We start from the raw sequence: 21,652 nt of genomic DNA on the forward strand, positions 1-21,652 counted from the left end.
TCACATACGCTGACACACACACGCACCATATGGTTGAATGTCAGACAGCTGCAAGACCTGAAGTGATGTGGCAGGGGATTGTGTTGCAGAAAGTGATGATGATGAAGATAATGATGATAGCTTCTGCTCACAGCAGCAAGAATGAACTGCCTCCATGTTTAGATGTATACGTCTGTACGAACTGTGTGTGCGTGTGTGTGTTTATGTGTGGGTGCTTTGTGTCAGCGTGTAAGCCGACTTGCTATTGTGTACGTGTGTCCGTGTGTCACTCAGCCTTGTGATAGATACCGAGTTGTCACATCTATCAAGCAGACAACAGTTCCACATGCATATTCATCATTATGGTAATTTCATCCAAAGCGCTTTAATGAGTTCACAACATTAACAGCTCCGATGAGGTGATGAACAAAAGCTTTGCAGCTTTTTTCCCCCTGTCCCTGTCACTGACTCATAATGAAACATTTATTTGGTACAGTTTTCCTGAGTGTGCTAAACAAATGTGTAGGGCATTGCTGTAAAGTAAAGCTGTCACTTTTATTTATTTATTCCTTGTGGTTTAGGAATAATGTGGGCAAGGGGATGTTTCAAGTATTCAAGTTACATTTAATAAGAATGACCACCAGATGGCAATTACATTCATATGTGGAAACTGACTCTGCTGTTTATCCGCTGTTGTAAATATTCCCTGTGTTACAGTATAAACGACACATTTTAAGGAACTCGCACTCTTACAGTCGAAGCAGGCTCTGGCAAACTAATGGGGCGAATCTGTCACCTAGTGGTTAAATTAAGAGGTGAGACAAAAGCAGCTCTCATTTCATCAGCAGAGATCTAGGGTATTGTTTATGTAACAATGCAACAATGTGAGTTTGGTGACAGGGAGTCTGGAGACACATTAAAGGAAAATCCTGAGTAAATCAGTGGAGAAACACAACGAATGCAGATGTTCATGAGTGGAACATTGATTCACCGAATGGTTTGATGAGCATGAAAATGATGTGATTCAGATGTTTAACCCAGTTGAATATCTTTGGGAGATTTTGGACTCAAATGTTAGACACAGAGATGTCTTTCAGCTGGCTTGGGATTGCTTTGATGTCCCACCAGAAGAGCTGGAGGAGGTGGTTGGGCAGAGTGAGGTTTTATGCTTAAACTGCTGCCTCAATAACCTAGACCCTGATGGATGGATGGATGGATGGATGTTTGACCACCCTACAGCAAGTGTTTTGATCCTTCCATCTTGGCAAGTCCGTCACAAGATGCACTGAACCTTAAGTGAAGGTGAACGAATTTGCTAGTCTGTGCCTCCTATGACACCTCCATCTTCTCGGGTCTTCTCAAAATCCAATTTAGTTTTAAGCAGTCACCTCAAGGCACTGGAAGTTAAGGAACATATAATAATAGAGCCCCAACAATCAAACGACCCCCTGTGAGCAAGCACTTGGCGACAGTGGGAAGGAAAAACTCTTATTTAACCAGGAAGAAACCTCCAGCAGAACCAAGCTCAAGAAAGGGCAGCCATCTGCCGCGACTGGATGGAGATGAGGGGAAAGAAGAGAGCAGAGGGAGGCAGGACAAAATACCCACTGTGGAAGAGAGCTAGAGTTTAAGAATAACTAATGATTAAATGTCCCGAGTCCCTTAAAATGTGTGTATAAACACATATAGAGTGAAAAGAGGTGAGTGAAGAAGAAACAGTATGGGAAGCCCCCATCAGTCTAGGCCTATTGCAGAAGAAAGGGTTGAGGTTCAAGTTTATCACAGACCTCTTGCACCAATACCACAGGAGGTCTATTGATAGCCACCCATTTGTATGTAAACTTAGCAGAACAGCAGTGGGGACAGAGAATCTCCTTGGTAGATCCTGCACTTCATGGTGACCTATGCTATGGACTTGAAGGTGGCCTCTGGTGTTGTTTGCCACATCCCCACTGAGTTCCTGATGAAGGCTCTTAGGGTCCTGTTGATCTTGTATAGTTCTAGGCATTCCAGAATCCATGTGTGGGGCATTGAGTCATTGGCTTTCTTGTAGTCAATCTAGGTGGTGCTGTGGTAGGTCAGTCTGGTCTTTCAGTCTTGGGCAACTGGACTGTCTACCAGGAACTGGTGTTTTGCACTTCTAGTATTGTTGCGAATTCCTTTCTGTGCCCCGCTTATGTGCCTGTTCATCTTAGCCGCTATGATACCTGAAAGGAGCTTCCATGTGGTACTGGTAGTTGGATGGGACTGGTCCCTTCTGGAGTTCCTTGAGGATCAGGACTATCCAGGCTTCAGTCAGGCATTCTGGGTGTCTCTTGTTGACTAGCAGCTGGTTCATTTGAGCTGCCAAACGCTTATAGAGTGCAATCAGCTTCTTCAGCCAGTAGGCGTGAAACATGTTGGGGATGGTGCTGTCCAGAAGAAGAATGTTAGAAGGTTCTGTGATGAAGTGCTGGTTTGTTCTTCTACCTTCTATCTCTCTGATGTACCTCTTCAATCAACTGGCCAAGGCTGTGAGTCTTTGCTTGGCAGTTTCCAAGGCTCAGGTATGGGCACCTTGCTCTATTTCTTAGGCACCTTTCTGCAGCTCCAATTTTTGATTAAGTTTCCTCTGTGCTACCTTGACCTCAGCCTCTAATCTCCTTCTCCATGGAGGTTACTGCTCCTTGTGCCTGTTCATCTTGTAGCCAAGCATCTCAGTGACCACTACTGCTGTGGACTAGATCAGCTGGTTGGTTTCAGTGATGGTTGCAGTAGGGATTGTCCGTAATGCTGCAGTTCCATCTTCTAGTAGACTTTCAGAGGGTACTTCATGGAGTCTTGGTAACCAGTTACGGAGGATCCAGGTTTCCAGCTTTGCCATGATCCTATCTTTCAGGTCAGCTGCTCTCGCGATCAGCACTCCTGCTTCCATCATACTTAGGGCTTGGTACGCCATCTCGGGTACACATTTATAACAGTTATCATCAATGCATTTTATGTTTACTATGAAACATGTATCTGAGAATTTTAATTTATTGGGCACACCTATAATATGTATCCTTCAGCATGAATTATGTATAAATTATTGCCTCTCAGATCACGGTCAGAGAAAATGGATGGATAGCTCTATTTTCTAAAAGGAAAAGAATAAATGAGCACACTCAGCAGAAAATACGTTTTCACTAACATTTGAAGGAGAAAAATGTATGTGCGTCTGGTTGTACTAAAATTTAAAGATTCAGTAACTTGTGCAACTCACCACATTCAATGCCAGTGTCATTGTGAGAGTTGCCATGCTACCAGTGACCACCAACACTTGCACAACAGATTGTCTCATGTTTTAGCTTAATGTGGATTCAATAATTTACATACTTGTTAAGTAACAAATGCTGACAGCATCCTTAACTTGTAGTTACTGGACTGAAATTGCATTTTTTATGGTTAGGTTTATACACTGGCAACATCTGGCCAACTAGAGGGAAAGACAGTGGTTTGCTTTGATAAAGAAATTTCGAACACAATCCACTTTAGACTCATTTTCTGTCTAAAGTGAGAGCAGTTCAGCATATGATATGATACCATTACCCACACATTGATAATTATATAACAATACTGTAGGGCTGTTCGATATATAACGATATATATCGGATGATGATATAAAAACATCTATCGTTTCATTTTACGCTATCATTTGTTTCGTGGTGTCGCAAAAGAAACTGTTTACGGCAATATTTTTTCATCGTGTTGATGGTCACTGTAGTGGCTACATTCATTTCTTAAAGTTATCTCTTTCTCTTATATGTAATGTAACCACACTACGGATGGACAAGCGCCTGTTTTTATGCGTTGTGGTTAGCAACAATGAAGGTAACACCATCGCGTGTCCGCTTGTTCATGTTCCACATAAACCTTTCACAATAAAGCTCAAGATCCTGTTGAGACTTTTCAAAATAAACTGAATCACGTGAAAAAGCAGATTATTCACGGATGAGAAGTAAAAAAAAGAGCCGCCAGGTGCTAAAAAATAAACCTTAGACTCAAACGTTAGAATAGGCTTTTCCCCGCAGCACGCCATGTAATAAATACAAAGAAAACGGCGGTTGTTACAACTTATGTCTAAAAATGTATAGTTTCATGCATCGGTTAAAACACTCGACTCCGGGTAAAGGACGCGCAGCTGGAAACACTTCACGCAAGTCGAGCTGCCCGAGATTCACAGAATTTACAGAAAATGTTACATTTTTGTGATTTATATCGTTATCGGGACGATAGAATTCTTATATCGGTATATGAGATTTTGGTCATATCGCACAGCCCTACAATACAGCAATTCTATGTTACTGGACACACTGCAATACCATCATCTGGTAAGAGTAATAATGGCCATTAAAAGACAAAAAGCAGGAAACGTGTCATTTCAGGGATTCTGATAATAATTATTAAAAAGGGGTTAAATGAGCAAAGGTTTTATGTTTTTGCCATTAAAATCTTGTCTTTAGTACCTGAACATTTAGCATAGTACAATGTAGTGCATCTCCAAATCATATTTAGTGATTACCAAGAAGACATCTGAGCACAGTGTCATATAACTGCAAGTATTTACTCATAAACATCAGACATCATTTCTTCAAGGTTAACATGTTGCATGTAATATAGTTACACAAATGCAATTAAAGTAGTCTGAAAGAAAGAGAAAAATAAAGTTCCTGAAAACAACACAGATAAGTTGTGTATCTAGAGTGTAGTCCAGAACATAATTCGCTACGACATACTGCCGCTTCACATGTTGCACACGTTAACAATTGTTTTGAGTAGCATTTAGTAATACTAAGTTGCAAAAAATGTAGCCAAAGTTCATCTTTCTGTGTCTACTCTCCAAACAGGCAACTCTGGTCAAATACTTCACTTATATTACGGTTAGGTGAATATTAACTTCATTGAAGTTACAATGAAAAGAAAGTAAAGGAGTGTGAAACGCATGCAGAACCCTCATTCGTCCTTTGTTAAATCTGTGAGCAAACAAAAGAAAAGGCATCTCCACTGAACTCTGTACAAAACAGCTATTAAAAGAACAAAATGATCGATACATTATTATCTTCACAAAGGGAATATTTTAGACCATCGAGAATACCCATGTGGACTTTTTATACAGCCTTCTACAGTGAAGTTCATGACGTACACTTGCTCATGAGTCTATCAATCTACATTGCTTTTAAAAACGTGGTATGTACAATGCAATATGCAGTCAGCGATCCACCTGTACTATAGTTTCTTCTATAAACAAACTCTATAAAATAATAAAAATACCTTCTGTTTGCTACAGGGAAACTATATTATTTTGCTCTCGATGTTTCCCTCGCCATAGACTGGTAAATCAGACCACTTAGATAATATTACAAGCTGCAACACTTCCTCTGTTGTCATGATATGTATGAAAACAATGCAAACAAAATGCAATAAAGTGGATGCATATATTCAGAATCATTTCGCTCCGTTGAAGGAAGCCACTGCAAGTGCAAATAAAACCAAAAACGAACGGAAGAAGAGGAAAAACAGGGATGTAATGACCGCTGGACATCTCGAGTGCTGTTTTTGCAATGCATATAGCACCCTCTTGTGGTAATTTCTTGTACTGGATCTAAAGCATTTGAAGGTAAAAAAGGGGATTTCAACCAGTTCCTCTGTACTCTACATCTGTGTAACTTATAAAGAAAACATTATCAGATTTTCATTTTCACCCCTTATAGAAGTTTTGTGTCCATTGCCAAATTTGCAGTGGATAGAGATCACATTTGGTTACAAAGACATGCTAAACTGTTCAGAAAATGGTGAACATTCAGCTACAAGGAGGCAAACAGTCTTTGTTCAGCAAAATATTTCTCGCTTGACCCTTAAAACTGCTCTCAAGTGACTTGTTAGCACTTTTGGCCCTGCCCCACCAAACTAAATTAAAATACTAAGATGAAACATAGCTGATATCAAAATTACAGACACGTAAGCCTCATCCTCTGGTGAGAAAAAAAGAAAAGAAAAAGGAAACACATTTTTCCAGGAGTGTGCAAAGTGTGTGGCATGTGTGACATATGTTCAGTCAGGATTCAAGGTTTTCCTCTAACACCAGCAGCCTTTGCGTTGGTCGCCAGCAGCACTGTCACAGAGTCCCTCCTCTTCCTCCAGAGCAGTGAGATTGAGCTCGTCGTTAACGGACATCCGGAGTAGATCCAGGTCCTTTTTGTTGGCTGCCAGCACCTGCTCAGCCAGTCGTGTAAAAGTCTTTGGAGGAGACACATAGACATGATGAGACACCCCGTGATGCAATTACAGGTACATGCATTTCTGTGCATGGCCTTGAGAGAAGTGTCTCCCCGTGTAACCTCACCTCTGTTATATTATGATTGGTGAAGGCACTTGTCTCAAAGAAATCCATTCCATAAGCCTTGGCCAGCTGGAAGACAGATTACGGTGAAAATGGGAGCAAATGGAAAAAAACTGAGCACGTTATGCTTCTTTAGTCCCTCTCTCCCGAATAATCCCAGGTATCTAAACAGCAAAGCAGAGCCACAAAATCGAACTCAAGTTCTGCTAGGTACACATAGCCATCGATGCCAGAGTGACCCACCTTGATGCCTTGCTCAGTGGCCACCTGCCTCTTGTCCACTTCATCCGACTTGTTCCCTACGAGGATCTTCTGGACCTTGTCAGGAGCGTACTGCAGGGGTTTGTGATGTGGACACGAAGAGATGTTTACAGACAAGGGAGAAGAGCAGAAAACAAAGCGATAAGACAGCAGAGAGATGTTTCAAATGCCAGGAGAATGCAGAGAGCGCGACAGTGTACAGGAAATGAGACCTAGATTAAAAGCAAGTGGGAAGCGTGCCAGCATCAATAGGTGATATATTTGGAGAGACCCATAGAGGAAATTACATTCATAATGACTAAATTAATAGCATAAGATCACCTGGGAAACGATAAAGGGGAGCGGAAGATGAGAGAGCTTTATGAAGAAAAAGTGAGCGCATGTGGAAAAACCGTGTTCTTTCCGATATTTATGACAAACGAAGACGAAACACCGTAAACGCAGAATAGCTGTCAGGTCAGTGTGTTTGGTTTCTATCACACCATGCCAGCCATATGTTCTTCGTCAAGCTGGAGCCTCTGCACACTCGGTCCATTTGTTACTTCGGGCCTTTCGACAGCGTTGAAGAAAAATGTGCCTGATTTATTGAGTTCTTAAATCCCAAATCACACTGACTCACCTCGTCCACGTCGCTGGCCCACTTCATGATGTGCTGGAACGATCGCTCACTCGTGATGTCATATACCAGGAAGATGCCCTGAAAAGAGACGGTCAAAGATTTTAAAACAACAACAACATGCATATTTTTCAAGCACCTTTGAGATCCATGTTTACAAAATGTTGCTTGAACCCTTTTTGGAGCATTTCATAACACGTTCCTATGATTCCCATAAACAAATCAGACTAGCACTTGGAAAACTGGCTGCCTCTACTGGCAGTGTGTTCTGTGTTGTGAGCCACAGTCTGGAAGAGAAATCCACTCAACTGTTTTAGAGCACAAAACAGGATAAAGAAACTTTCCTTTCAATTTCATTACCAGTTTCTGGTAAATAGACAATTAGGTTTCAGCCAGTTTAACCTCTTTAGCAGCCCAAAACAAATTTCATACTGCTGCGAAAGGGCTACACACTCCTTTGAGGAAAGGAAGAACATTTACGACACCACTAGTCTCAGATAAAATCCTTTTGTTGTGAAAACCTCAGGGTAGCGGCTCCACTATGATTCCTTTAAGAGAAGTAACATAAGCAGCTGTAAGGATTAGGCAAGGGTTATTCTTGTAGCTGGAACAAACTGAATCTAAAACAGATTAGACTTAAATTTGTACTGTGTGTGTGCAGAAATAATATTGCATCAATTTATGGCAGAGTAACTGTAGGAGACTTAAGCTACCTGCGCTCGTCTGTAGTACTGCTTAGTGATGGTCTGGTACCTTTCCTGGCCCGCAGTGTCCCTGCAAAACAAACATATATGAATATTCATTTTGTGATTATAATACAATGACATGGAGTGCAGGAGGCAGGTAATTAGAAGTGTTGAGGCTAAAGAGGACACTTAGCAAAATCTCGACCAGACACCTAAAATACCTTTTCAGCTTTTCAGACAATAACAAAAAAAAGGGCAAACTGTGGTCAGCAGAGCTTTTTTTAGTGACTCTTGTGCAGCTTTTGCAATGTCAAAGTTAAGACTTCAGGTAGACAGATGTATGTGAAATGTGGGTTATAGGCTCTCTAGATAAAATGCAAAAAAACCCAAAAAAAAAAACAGCAGTTGATCTGTGATCTGGTTAAATTCATAAAAGTCTTTTCTAAAAAAAAAGAAAGAAGTTGAGCGATTTAGCTGCATTTTAACAATTTTTTGCATGAAAAGAAAATTCCCTCATGCATTTCGATTTCTACTTAATTCTACAACGTCAGTGTGACGCATCAGTGGTTAAGTTTGGGAAAATGTCATCACTCTAGTTGTGAGTTATGACAGGGCACAAACTCCAGGTTTGGTGCTACAAAAATAGTAAAACATACGTGACTAAAATGTACGTGCTATCTTCTAGGTGAAGTCAAAACAGGTGGGCTTTAAACCTGGATGCTATCTGAAGGCCGCCAGATGAAGATAGCTGAGGTTGGAAAAAGAAATTTTATCCTATAGAAGTCTCTGGGAAAATAGTTTTCTGTGTTACAGTTTTTGGACTCAATCATTCATTTTTGATCTGGGAAACTATTAAAAAAATATTTTGTAAATCTTGGTCATACTATGTCTTCAAATCGAGAAATATCTGTGGTTTGAAATCACTCTTTCATCTGTGGTTGTGCCTTTTGGGTGACCTGTGATATAATTATCTGACAAATAGCACGGCTTATTGTGCACTAAAGTTTCTTTCAGCTTTTCCTGTTTAATTTTTAAGAAACACAGATGACGTTCCCAACACAACCCTATCAGGATTTGTCTCTCCCGCTAACTGTAAACAAGGGAACTTGTGTAGGCCAAACGTGTTAAGCACTATGCTGATTTTACTTTATTTTATCACTAATTAGCAATTATGCAATTTATGAATACACCTTGCTAACCAAGCTTGTTATCTCCACCCTTCAATCCAAATATGGTCCCTTTGTGCTCAAATAACCCCCCGAGATGGCAGCGGCCTTAATGCCTGACATGAGGTTATAGAACAGTAGTCCACATATCAGTAGCTGGCATTATGGTTTACATAATACTTTTTTTAATTTTTCACATGCAGTCTATGGCTAACCCTTCAAACAACATACAACACCTTATAATAAGATTTTGTCTCTTTCCAGTTTCTTACCATATCTGTATGCGGACTTTGATACCATCTATTAGTAGTGTCTTCATTTTAAAGTCGACCCCTGCAAGGGAGAAGATACGATGAGGAAACACAGCATCACATTCACAAAGTAGCTTTATTTGATATTTCTCCCAGAGACAGCCTAAATGCTCTGACTGTTGTCAGAATTGTATACACTCTCCTTTCGGTAAGCGACCAACATTAATTAACCAAGCTTGTCCGACAGATGGACGTTTACCACTATCTGCTCCAGCTTTGCAACATCATAGGAAACATTAACACAAAGAGAGGCACATCATCCCTGTATAATCAGCCTGAGAGAAGGTCGAGCTAATGATCCAGTGAGCAGAGTGCTCGTTTAGTTCAGTCCTTTGTATTGACTGCGTGGGGGAGGGGTTGGGGAGGTGGAACAAGAAAAAAAAAGAGCTATATGATAACTGAGCACAACATAACAGCAAACAGGAGGGATGGGAAGAAAGAAAAGAGAGCTGGGAAGGGGTTAAGTAAGCAGTCACTCACGCTTCAGTGATCTCTGATCTATTTCAGACAGCTGAGTGTGATATTATTCACAGAAAGTCAGACAGGGGCAAGTTTATTTGTTATCATGAGGACTGTCCATTTTTAAACATATATGAGAGTTTTTAGTTTTTAGGCATTTATACTTTGCTTGTAAATGTGCAGCATTTTATGGAGACATGGACAAACATACATGGAAATGCAGTATATAAAGCAAAAACTAGGTTTTGCACAAGTCTGTTGAGCTTGAAAGTCAATATTTGGTATGAGCATTTTAATTATTCAAGCCTCAGACAAGCTTTCTTGTAATGTCTTTAAGCAGATTCAAAACTTTAAAGCTCTACTTTGGATGTTGGCTGCCTTTTGTTCTGTTCTCTGTCAAGATGATCCCATACTGCTTCAATAATATTGAGGTCTGGGCTCTGGGGAGGCCAATCCATGACTGATATTTGTGCACCGTGGCATTTTTTATTTACCACACATGCATGCTTTTACTAGGTTTGTTTTATAAAATGTTTGGAATCGTTGTCAGGACAGAAAAATGAAGCTTTTACTGCTTTCCACATCTTACCATGTTGACATATGCCAGGTTTTTCACTAATAGTTCTTTGTGAATCACATTCTTTGTGCAAAAACACTATTTCATACAATTTTTCCTTGCATTAATGAAAGCAATGCTTAAAATGCTAAGTTTTTGTTAAAGGCTTCTAAGACCAAAATGCAAAAAGACACAATTTAAAATTGGTTCTTCGCTGAGTTGGCTGTTATTTGTATACACAACACTGGTTCCCTTGAGTTAGGTGTCCTTTTTAATGCTCTAAAGACTCATAGGTAAGTCTTAAGTGGTTAACAAATTAAAAGACTTTGCAACAGTGATGTGCAAGGAGTGGACTTCAAATGAATGACAAAGCAACAAATCACCAAAGATAAACATTGAAAGAACTTCAGAAACTCTGGAAAACTCTTGTTCAATATAGCCTTAAAAATTATAAGAAATTCTGGCTCCTTAGAAAAAAACATATAATGAGAAATATATATAATGGGAAATGAGGACTTTTTGACAGTAGTGTATATGTAATAAGACTGTAGAAGAAGAGCCTGAAGCCAGGATCTCAGAGAAACTGCAGTAAACTGAGTCCTGTTTTGCATGGCAATACCCCCAACCCCCCTGAACATCAATAATAACAAACAACTGCTATAGTAAGTCTTTAACGTTTGGATAAGATACAGTAAAATTCCTAAACAAAGCAATCAGATTTTACATTCAACTACAGTCATTGTTTTCCTCATCTCCTTTCTCTATCTATAATGCAGACTAATGCAGTTAAGTCAATACAAAGCACACCCACAGGCTTCTATAGACCGCACTAATCCCTGGGAAATCAATTAACTGTTCATCCCAATTAACCTGATACTCAACACCCCTGTGCCACAGCCAGCATCACGCGCACAGAAAGAGCTACCGGGTCCAATCGATTCACAGAAATGGAAAACGTCCTGCTTGTGTTTTTTATTATGAGGTTCATTTTCTAAGACACTGACATAAGGAAAAGCTGGCATATCTACTACAGCTGGCCGAACTTGTTTTCAGATTATACTTGGGCTAAGAAGGAGTCCAGTGAATGTTGCTGGAGGCTAGAGTGAACTGGCTTGACAATAAGGGGCCTCATTTAAAAGTTATACTCAACCTTTGCCTTTGACCAGAGAGATTTCAGACTAAATGAAAGGTCAGCATCACAATCAGCAGCTTGCTGCGCCCGAGGCTTGAGACAAGAGAGGAGACCATTAAAAAAAGATGCTGTCTTCCTGCATTGTATTAAGCAAGTCAGATAGTCATTCATGGAAATTGTAATGATTTGAGCAGAAAATGCGGATATAGACAGAAAGCCTAATGGGCTCTGCAGTTTAGCAGTGAATGTCTACAAATACGAATCTGACCAAATCTGGAAAATCAAGAAAACTAAACTGACAAATCATTAAAGTCTAAGTTCTATTTCGAGAAAAGCAAGTCATGCTTCAGCCTACACTGTCTTCTTTCAGCTGCTAAAAAAAAAAAAAAAAATCAACTTCAGTGGGTTTTTCATCCAGTCAGACATCCTGCCAGCCATTTTACAAAACTTATCCTATTGACAGGAAGAAGGGGTTTTTCCATCAAGCTGGCATTGGACAAGCAGGAACCTCTGAAGCTGAAAAACCCAACAAAAACTGCAGTTGCTAGAATGGCCACTTGAGGCTTCAAAAATGAGCCAGTCCCGATAGACTTTCATGTTAAAGGGCCAACTTTACAGCAGAAAAAAGTGTGTTTACAGCCTGGTAGAAAAATTGTTTGAGCCTCTTAGGACAGTTTCCCTCTTCATAACAATTTAAAGTTGTTTTATTCATAACTTATTTCTCTGCACACTGGAGTTACGAGTGTGGTCACCTTAACTTTCAGTTCATCTCCGCTAAACGAAGTTGGCTCTCCAATGTGTTTGTGCCTTTTTGAGCATTTAATGGAATAATCAGATTAATATTGATGCAGACCACCAAAAAGGTTCGTACTTCAGCTTTGCATATCTATGCCTTTTCATTGCATGTATACAGTTCACTTTGCTAACCAAACTTGCTAGCATTAGCACCCCAGCCTGTGGGCATTTTTAGCTCTAAGAAAAACCTGTCAGCGGCCAAATGGTAACACTGAACCTCCGCTATGCAGAATTCAACACCCATGCGTGGCATCACCGTGGCGACATTCATCTTTTATATTGCTTTTGATTACTTTATAACAACTGTGCGAAATGAGGCAAATTTAGTTGTAGTTGCAAAGCACGTAGAAACAAAGACAGCCTTCAACATAAAAATGTCTGTTTTCTGAGCTTCTTTTCCCCACATTTTTCAGTCTGCATTAGAAAAAATGTAGAACGCCCTGAATACTGCTGTTCAAAGACAGAATTTTTTAAAAAAAGCATGTGTAACTGCTGTTACAGCCATAAATGTTGCAACTATCTGCAATCGGTTAAAAAAGCCTTAAAAGGAAACACACTAGTACATTTGATTGACAGTCTGTTACTATTCGAAATGTTATTGCTTTTTATTGTCATGAGGGAATATATGCTAGAGAATAGAGCTGAATCGTGTCCGTGACTTGCACACATTTGAGTTAGCGATATGAATACTGCATACTAAATCCTGCGCTCAGCTTTTGTAGCTCTGTAAAAAAAAAAAACATTAATCTTGAGGAACACCTTGAAAAAAACAAACGCTTCTTGTCAGCTTTGCTTCTTCCCTTCAGAGGCACAATGTGCACAGTATGAGAGACAGCAGTTAATTGAACACGGCAGCATTTCACAATCAGCAGTTTGAGAGCCATGTAAAAACAAATGGCTACACACCCAAAATTGACTTGACTAATTACTGGGATGACTATGTTTGACTGTGCAAGACGGATTAGGCAGTAAAATATGTCAGCGTGCTGTAGGTAATGGTGACAGGCTCACTAACAGATGGATGGACGGATGGATGCTCTGGCACTGACACCCAGTCACTGGGGGATGGATCTGACATGCATGACTAGCATTACTAGCAGAGGACAGACAACAGCTGTCAACAGCTGTTGTCTTTGGGGAACACAAGGACAAGGGGCAATCCTTCTTTGGCAATAATAAACTTGTCATTAATCTGTATTGAAACACAATCTTATTGGGATTCTTCAGTACCAGGAACACAGAGGAAAAAAGGTGGCAAAACTTTTTTTAAATTTAAGGCTGATAATAGCACATGAGGGAATAAAAGCAAGAGCGAGGATGTGAGAGCAAAACACGGGGTTTGAGGGATGTCAAGGGAGAAAACCAGTGGAACATGTCTTTTTAACATGGCTAAAATATCTGAGCCGGAGGAAAAATTCTACAGAATTTTAGAAAAGGTCCAAGAGAAAAGGTTGTCAAAGTGTTTTAGGACTGAATACCAAGTTATGCAGCCAACATGTGACTGAGGACCAGAGAAGAAAAAGACACGTCATTAAGTTAGCATTTGTAATGTGTCTATTCATAGGAAAGGGGTTTATGCTAGTTTATAGTTAGTGAAGTAGCTTTTACATTCCTTGGCACCTGTTGTATTTGACAGTTGCAGGATGACACAGTCTGCTTTAATGGGTTGAAAAGAAGGTTATCCAGGAAAAATGTTGCTTTAACACAGTATAACAAAAACTTTGGATGATTAATACTGAACCCTTGGAGTGATTTTATAACAAAGGGTCTTCTAACTACACTCAAGCCAAGTAGATGGCAGAAATGTACCTTACTAATAGATGTCAGCTGCTTCAAAGAAGAAGGAAACAAATAAGTATAGAAATGCTGAAGGCAAATGCTGATGAGTTTAAGGAATCTCCACTTAAAACCTTTTTTATCAGTACTAAAATGTCACATGTCTTAAAAAAATTATTTTAGAAAGATTTAATTAAAATGAAATCTGTTTAAGGATCTTGAGGTGTATGAGTGCATGTATGAAAAACTTCTGCAAAGCCTCCAGAAAGAGTTGTGTAAAACATATTCAATTCATGGAGCTTACTTCAGTCAGCAGTGGTTGAGAGTTAAGACTGAAAGTTTGACAGAAGAAATATTTAGAGTTGCAAAAGTAGTAATCTCACAAACTTCTGTAGCCTGTACCTAATCTGTGCTTGAGGGTGGCAGCTCAGCCGTGTGATCTGAGCCACTTCTCGCTGAACTGTCTGCAGCTGAGCCACATTGTGGATGAAGGAGGAAGTTGTAATGGTGATAGAAAAAGGGGACCTTCTTCTGGTTTTGGTGCGTCAATCTTGGCTGTGCACTGTGAATCTTTTTGTGTCCGAGTAACCATTGAAAATGACTCTCAGTATGAAACGTTCAGGGTCAATTGGTCAAAAAGTTTATACTCTATGATTAAATGTTAGATACAAATTCTTGTGCACCTAATTTAGGAAAGAACCAATTCTAAATGGTATCTTTGGGGAACTGGATAACTGGAGAAAAAAAAAGGCCTAAAAAACAAAAACAAAACTAATCTACAGCAAATGAACAGCATCTGAAAGTCATTCAGAAAGAAGGAAATCATTGTCGATGTGTATGCAGGAGGTCAGCAGAGAGGAATATCACTGAATCTCTCCAGTTGTACATCTGTAAAACAGAGTGCAGGCTCTGTCCTGGTTTGGGGCTGAATTTTAGCCAGCGGTGTTGGGAATCTTTTCAAAACTGATTAATTTATGAACACAAAGTACCACCGGATTTTGTAATACCATATAGAAAAATGAAACAACAGGTCAATTTTTCAGCATCACAATATTCCCAAATACTTCAAATGCAAGCACACGTAGATAGTAACACTATCAGTCATGGATTGGCCTTCCCAGAGCCTGGACCTCAAAGTTACTGAAGCAGTGTGGAATCATCTTGACAGTGATCAGAACAAAATCCAAATTAGAGCTTTGAATGTCCTTCAAGAAGCCTAGCAAACTAAAAGACGCCTATAGTAGTAGAAATGAGGGTTGACTCAAGACAAAACGCTGTATACTGTGTGTATTTATATCTTTTTCCTGTCTTTTTTAAGAAAGACACATTAGAGACGTGACAGGAACTGCAGTAAGAGAAACATGCAGTAAAGTCGCCAGCCATCTGAAACTTCCTGACAAATACAACCTCAACTATAGCCACCTCAGCTGACATAATATACTCGTAAGATTACGCTATCTGTGCTATGGACAGGCGCAGAAAAGCCAAGTCTATGACAACACCTCTGTTTCCCTGATAACCTCCTACAATAGGATAGCCATCTGTGCTGGCCGTAATCCATTTCTGACCCTTTAGAGCACTGAGCTTATCGAGCAGCAGCGAGCTACGTGTATAACCATAACACCACCGGGATAAGTACAATGTGGACAGCTGCTTATTGAGCTATGATATAAAGCAGCACAGGGCTGATATTTTATTGGTGTTTTGACAGCCAGGAGGTCCAATGAGGCCAGTGACAAGACTGGCAAGGTAACAGTGAGGAAGATTAAACTCAGCAGTGTGACTGAATACCATTACTAAATCATCTCTGCAGCTGCTCTTTGTCAGACAAGTGTGCACGCTCCAGCCCCCGAACACAGCTATCTGTGAAAATAAAATGAAATACCTCAACAAGAGAGGAAGTATTACTCATTCAGGTGCGATCAGAACTCTTGCTCCAATTACCGTGGCCTTGTTTGACTCTTAATATTCAATCTTTCCATTTTTAGTCAGCTGAAACTAGAAAGCTAAGTCATAGTTTCTCGTTTCATACATGCAGTGGCAGTTTTAATGACTATAGCACTGATTTTATTTCATGGTAAAGAGACCAAGTGACTCACACTAACTGCCTATCGAACACCTCTTTCAGAAGGCAATGAATCTAAATATGCTGGAAGAAAGTATTGTAAAAGATATAGGAATTTTTTAAGGTAAGTAAGGTGCTTTATTTTGTGAATACTTCAAATGCTTGTGTTAAATCTAATAGAAAATAATAATAAAGGCAAGTTTCTGTGGAGTCTAATGATTTAAAAGCATATTAGAGATGACCCACTACTTCAATTAGTGCATAACATACAGAAATTTAAAAAATAAACTGGACCCAGGCCAGACATGGCTAATTAAGGAAGTGTAAATATTAAGTTCATATTTAAAAGTAATGTGGTGTTATTTCGTACCTAGTGCTTAGATTTTGATTGCTGTGGATGTGTTAAGTGGTTTCCAGTGTAACATGGCAACGGTGAATACTAATGAAAAAAGGGATCTTGTCTCAGTGCAAGAAAGACAACAAACTTAACTCAGGAGACGCAAATGTGGACACGGATTAAAGCTTGATTTAGTCTTCTGTGGGAATTTTTAATCCTACGCTGCAAACGTCTACGCCATTCAAGTCATTGCAGGTTGCTTTGACCGGACGTATAGTTACACTTCTCACAAGGTGCACATCAGGTTACGTGGAAGGTTACGCCATAAGCTTAAAAGAGGTTCCTGACTATGTCACAAGTTATAAAGTAGATTTCTGGCAGAAGATTTGTAAGTCACACATGACGGTCTGCACTGCGTGAGTATTTTGCCTTCAGAAGTGCTTTAATTCTGCATGATACAAACTTAACAAGTTGCTGGAAACATTCCTTAGAGATTTTGGACCACACCGACATGATAGCGTCACATAGTACCCGCAGATTTGTCAGCTGCACGTCCAATCATGATCAAATCTCCTGTTCCATCACATCCCAAAGGTGCTTTACTGGATTAAGATCTGATGAGCATGGAGGCCATCTACGTGCAGGATATTCAATGATATGTTCCAGAAAGATGATTGAGCTTTGTAACATGCAGTCTTGCTGGAAATAAAAACAGAAGATGGCTAATCGGCCATAAAGGGATTGAGATGGTCAGCAGCAGTACACGGGTAGGCTGTTGTGTTGGTGCTAAGGGGCTCAAAAATGGTGCCGAGAAAATATCCCCCACACCATTACACCACCACCACCAGTCTGAACTGTTTACTCAAGGCAGGATCAATCATGCTTTCATGTTGCTTATGCCAAATTCTGACACTATAATCCAAATGTTACAGCAGAAATCAAGACTCATCAGGTCAGGCAACCTTTTTTCAGTCATCTGTTGTCAAATTTTGGTGAGTCCACTGAGAGGTAGGCTCAGTTTCTTAGCTGACATGAGTGCCACCTGGTGTCCTCTTCTGTTGCTGTAGCCCATGTGAGGCTCAACGTGTTTTCACAGATGCTTTTCTGCATACATTGATTGCACTGAGTGCTTATTTCAGTTACCTTTTCCTTTCTATCAGCTCAAGGCAGCCTGGCAATTCTTCTCTGTTCTCTGACTGTAAACTTTGGAGATGGCTATGCATGAAAATCACAGCACTTCAATAGTTTCTGAAATACTCAGACCAGCCCATCTGGCACCAACAACCATGCAATGTTCAAAGTCCTTAAATCACTTTTCTTCTTCTTACTGATGCCCTGTTTCGAATTCATGTCCATTGTCTTGATCGTGTCCACATGCCTAAATGCACTGATTTGCTTCCTTGTGATTGGCAGATAGATATTTGTGTAAACGAGCAGTTGAACTGGGTTTTGCAATAAAGTGATTGTATATATAGATTTACAGCATGCAAAATTAATCTTCCAATGGTTATTAAAGTATCGGCGTTAAAATTACATTAAATAACAGGCTGACAATATTACAGTGTATAGCCAATATTTTACACAGCACAGTATTGCGATGTTTTTATAGAAGGAAACTTGATCTAAATTATAGTAATTTCAGTGTAAAAATAACTGTTTAATGCTAGAAAACCTGTCTGCATGTACTTTACAGTAAATGAATGCAATTTGACAGTTTTATATTTATGTATAACTTAAACTTGCTTCCTGCAGAAATGGCAGGGACTGACCTGTCATCAAATGCCAAAGAGCATTTACAGGTCACGTGACAACAAAATGCTGTAAAAACACAGGAAAATGCAGTTCTAGAAACAGTGGGCGTGTTTTCCCAGCTATGTTTTTATAGTTTTGGTCTGAACCAAGCCTGTTAGTTTAACAACATGTCAACATGACAATATCCTCCACGCAATGCCAGCTAAACAACAACAGCTAGTTGAAATCCATCAAAACAGCTAGTTTTGATGGATTTCAGGTGTGGAAACACTTAAAAACCCTTCCCCCACAAGTCACAGCTGACAACCTTAATTCATGCTCTTGTGGCTATATGGGAGAAAATTCACCGTCTTCAAATGCCTTGCAGCAGATTAATGTCTACAGTATAACAACAGCAATGAAAATTCATATATATGTTTTCAGGTATCCACATACTTAGAAATATCTATTCATTATCACACTGTTTAGGAGCTGTTAATGTCTGCATGTTGTGATTGTAGCATTCTGAGTAACAGCAGGAGCATCAGCTTAATGAGAGACAAAGGTTTTATAGTGTTTTATGAAGGAAAAAATGAGAAGCCATGGGAGCAGCAGTTTTTGGGATAATTAGGAGCAGAAAAATGAATGAGTGGACCGTAAAGGGGTGTGATAAATAATGGAATAACCAATGAGGGGGACAGGGGAGAGAATTTATATCCCTCTGTCAGCGTGAAGGTTGGGAAATGATTCACTGAACCGCTGAAGGAAAGCACTGATGATGGTCACTCTTGAGCTCCTGCTCTCTCTTTCCCTTTGGAGTTTGTGGGCCCTGTTTATCAGAAGAATTAACTTTTAATTATTTCATGAAAGACCTCTCAGTGTGGCTTATAGGCACCACCTGCTGCCAACAGCTCTTCTGGCCCATATGAGTCTGGATTTCACTGCCTGCCAGACGGCAGATTCTTACCACATCCAGCTGTGCTTGTGAACACTGGGTATGGTCTAACAAAAGCACAAAAAGATCGATATAGTCATCATTTTCAACATACACAAACAGCTGGGATTTTCCTTGTAGGAGACAAGAGAAAGGCTTGCTGCATAGGTTGTAAGCATCACTCTCTCCAGGGTGGAAGTTTCCTGTGGAGTGCTATAGGTCTAGGACTTAAAATAGCATACTGCAGCCTTTGCAGCTGTATGCATGTGGGCATATATCACATCTGGCTGGCAAAAACATGAGGGAAGACAAGCCTTTAAATGAATTTGAGCTTAATAGAGTGTGGATTATTTACAGGAGCATTATTCAAACTAATACAAAGGCATTTATTTAACTACTAAAGGAGTCCAAAAATAAAAAGGAAGAAACAAATAGAGACACGGTCGTGTTTATATTCCCTTTTTATATTGGATCTTGTGAAGTAATATCCGCCTGTAAATACATGGCTTAGCACCGGATTCATGATTCATTGCCTCGACCTTATCTCGACAACATGTTCTGTGTGTCTTTTCACTACAAGAGTCAGTTATCACTCACAACCAGCAGGAGCATTTCCTGACTTTTTCTTCACCCACCAGCCACGGCAATGTTTGTATGCTCCCTTCTTCATTTCTGGCAAATTGCAGATCTCTCTATTAACTAAACACACACAGAGAGCACAGCCCGCAGACTCTGCAGCAGCATGTGAGTAAAACCCACTGCTTACTGTATATCCTTATTTCCCTCACCTCAAAGGAAAACATGGTAATGCGCCTGTCGTGACTCTGAATCCAAACTACGAAGCGCACAGCCCATATTAGCTATGAGAATGAAGGCTGGCTCGGCTTTGCTGAGTCAATAGTCATCGACGGGGAAGTGGCAAATCTACGAGTTTGTTCTGCAAACAGAGAAGGAGCTGAACATGTCAGCCCTGTCAGTCACAGAGAGAACATCTGATTAGTGCATACCAGGATTGTGTAACTGATATTTAGTCAGTGATGTTTGCAGTTTTAATCATTTGACAAACTCTCATTTTACAAGATTTTACATTTTATTTAAAGACCTCACAGAATGGGTCACTAAATTTGTGCCAGGCATTGAGTTGAGAAGGAACTTTGATCAGAAACCACTTGCAGCCAATTAATGTACACCTGCTGACTCCAGGGCCCCAGTTTAACCGGTAACAAGGATGCTGATGCAAAACGTCCACTTCTCATTCATATATATGAGAATATATATATATATATATATAAATCTTTTTTGTTATTTTTTTTGAATGGCACTCGTTTGCATAGTCAGTGCCAAGCGCTGGTAGTTGGTGAACTCATCTGCATGGCTGCCAAGTGTTGGCTCTTCCCCTCTCAGGGCTTCTCCAAACAATCCAATCACGCTTTTCTATTTCTGCTGTATGAATTCACTGCTATGGTTAAGTAATAACGCAGCACTTTCCCGTTCAACCTTATTGGATCTAATTGGTAAAAAATTATTGGCCACAAAAAAGGGACACACACACATATAAAACGATGAAAGAGGGTTAGGATAAATCAGGAAGCTGATCAACATGAAGTGCAGAAAACAGGTAACAAACGAGTCCTGCTGGCAGTGCAGCGTCTTACCGATGGTGGAGATGTGAGATGGGTGAAATTCGTTGTCCGTGAATCTGCATAACAAGCATGTTTTCCCAACCCCAGAATCTCCGAGAAGCAGGAGTCGGAAGAGCACATCGTACTGCTTAGCCATAGTGTTGCACGTATTGTTGAAATATAAAAGCCGGAGTCAGCTAACTCAGCGATGGACGAACGACCCCTCCCCACCTGCATCCCATATCTGCTCAGAAGCTCAGCATAAACGGCTTTGACTTCGCTTTTTTTTTGCTCACTGGTGTTGGGTCGGTGGTTAACAAAACAAGGATGCCCCAGCTCCACAGTCAGCCTCCACCTTCCACTGGGCGCGGTGGACCGCTGTCAGGTGAGACTCGATGATAAAAAGACACTTCCGGTGATGTTTTTCAACATAAAAGTGGCCCTTTCGCGCTACTAGTTTTGAATTTTAACATGTTCTGTACACGCTGTTGGCTTTAAAAGTTCTGATAGTGACAACAAATAATACACCAGGCCCAAATTTCCCAGACTTTAGCTGTTTAAATCTGCCAAAACAAAATCTAAAAATGTTTATGAATTACAAAACATAAATTGGTTGTTTAAAAACGTGTTTCTAAAGCTAGGAAAAGACATAAAGCTTGTCTTTTTTTTCCTTAGGCAGGTATGGTGCTATTGGTGTCTTGCAGCACATTTCTGGGATGCAGTAATAACAACAATAATAACAATCAAGTCCAAACAATCTGCTACTTTGAGTAGATTATTATTTGTAGCATCTACAGGGCTAGGCGCCACAGAGATAGGTTGGATATACAGCCTGTATCTGTCCCGAGACAGGATCTACAACAGACTG

General features: G+C 40.0%; 1 protein-coding gene across 1 annotated transcript; it reads right to left on the reverse strand.

Annotated features, from left to right (window-relative positions):
- Positions 1-6,072: 6,072 nt before the first annotated feature.
- rab15 (RAB15, member RAS oncogene family) lies at positions 6,073-20,941 on the reverse strand. Its single transcript, XM_085373091.1, has 7 exons — positions 20,818-20,941; positions 9,339-9,399; positions 7,928-7,988; positions 7,218-7,295; positions 6,581-6,670; positions 6,341-6,406; positions 6,073-6,234 (listed from the first exon to the last, which is right to left on the reverse strand). Exons 1-7 carry the CDS (start codon positions 20,939-20,941, stop codon positions 6,073-6,075), a joined length of 642 nt encoding a protein of 213 aa, XP_085229217.1.
- Positions 20,942-21,652: the final 711 nt, after the last annotated feature.

Source organism: Diplotaxodon limnothrissa, linkage group LG15 (genome assembly GCF_057381915.1).
Source record: "Diplotaxodon limnothrissa isolate DT_005_m linkage group LG15, D_limnothrissa_male_GT1.1, whole genome shotgun sequence".
Classification (NCBI taxonomy): domain Eukaryota; kingdom Metazoa; phylum Chordata; class Actinopteri; order Cichliformes; family Cichlidae; genus Diplotaxodon; species Diplotaxodon limnothrissa.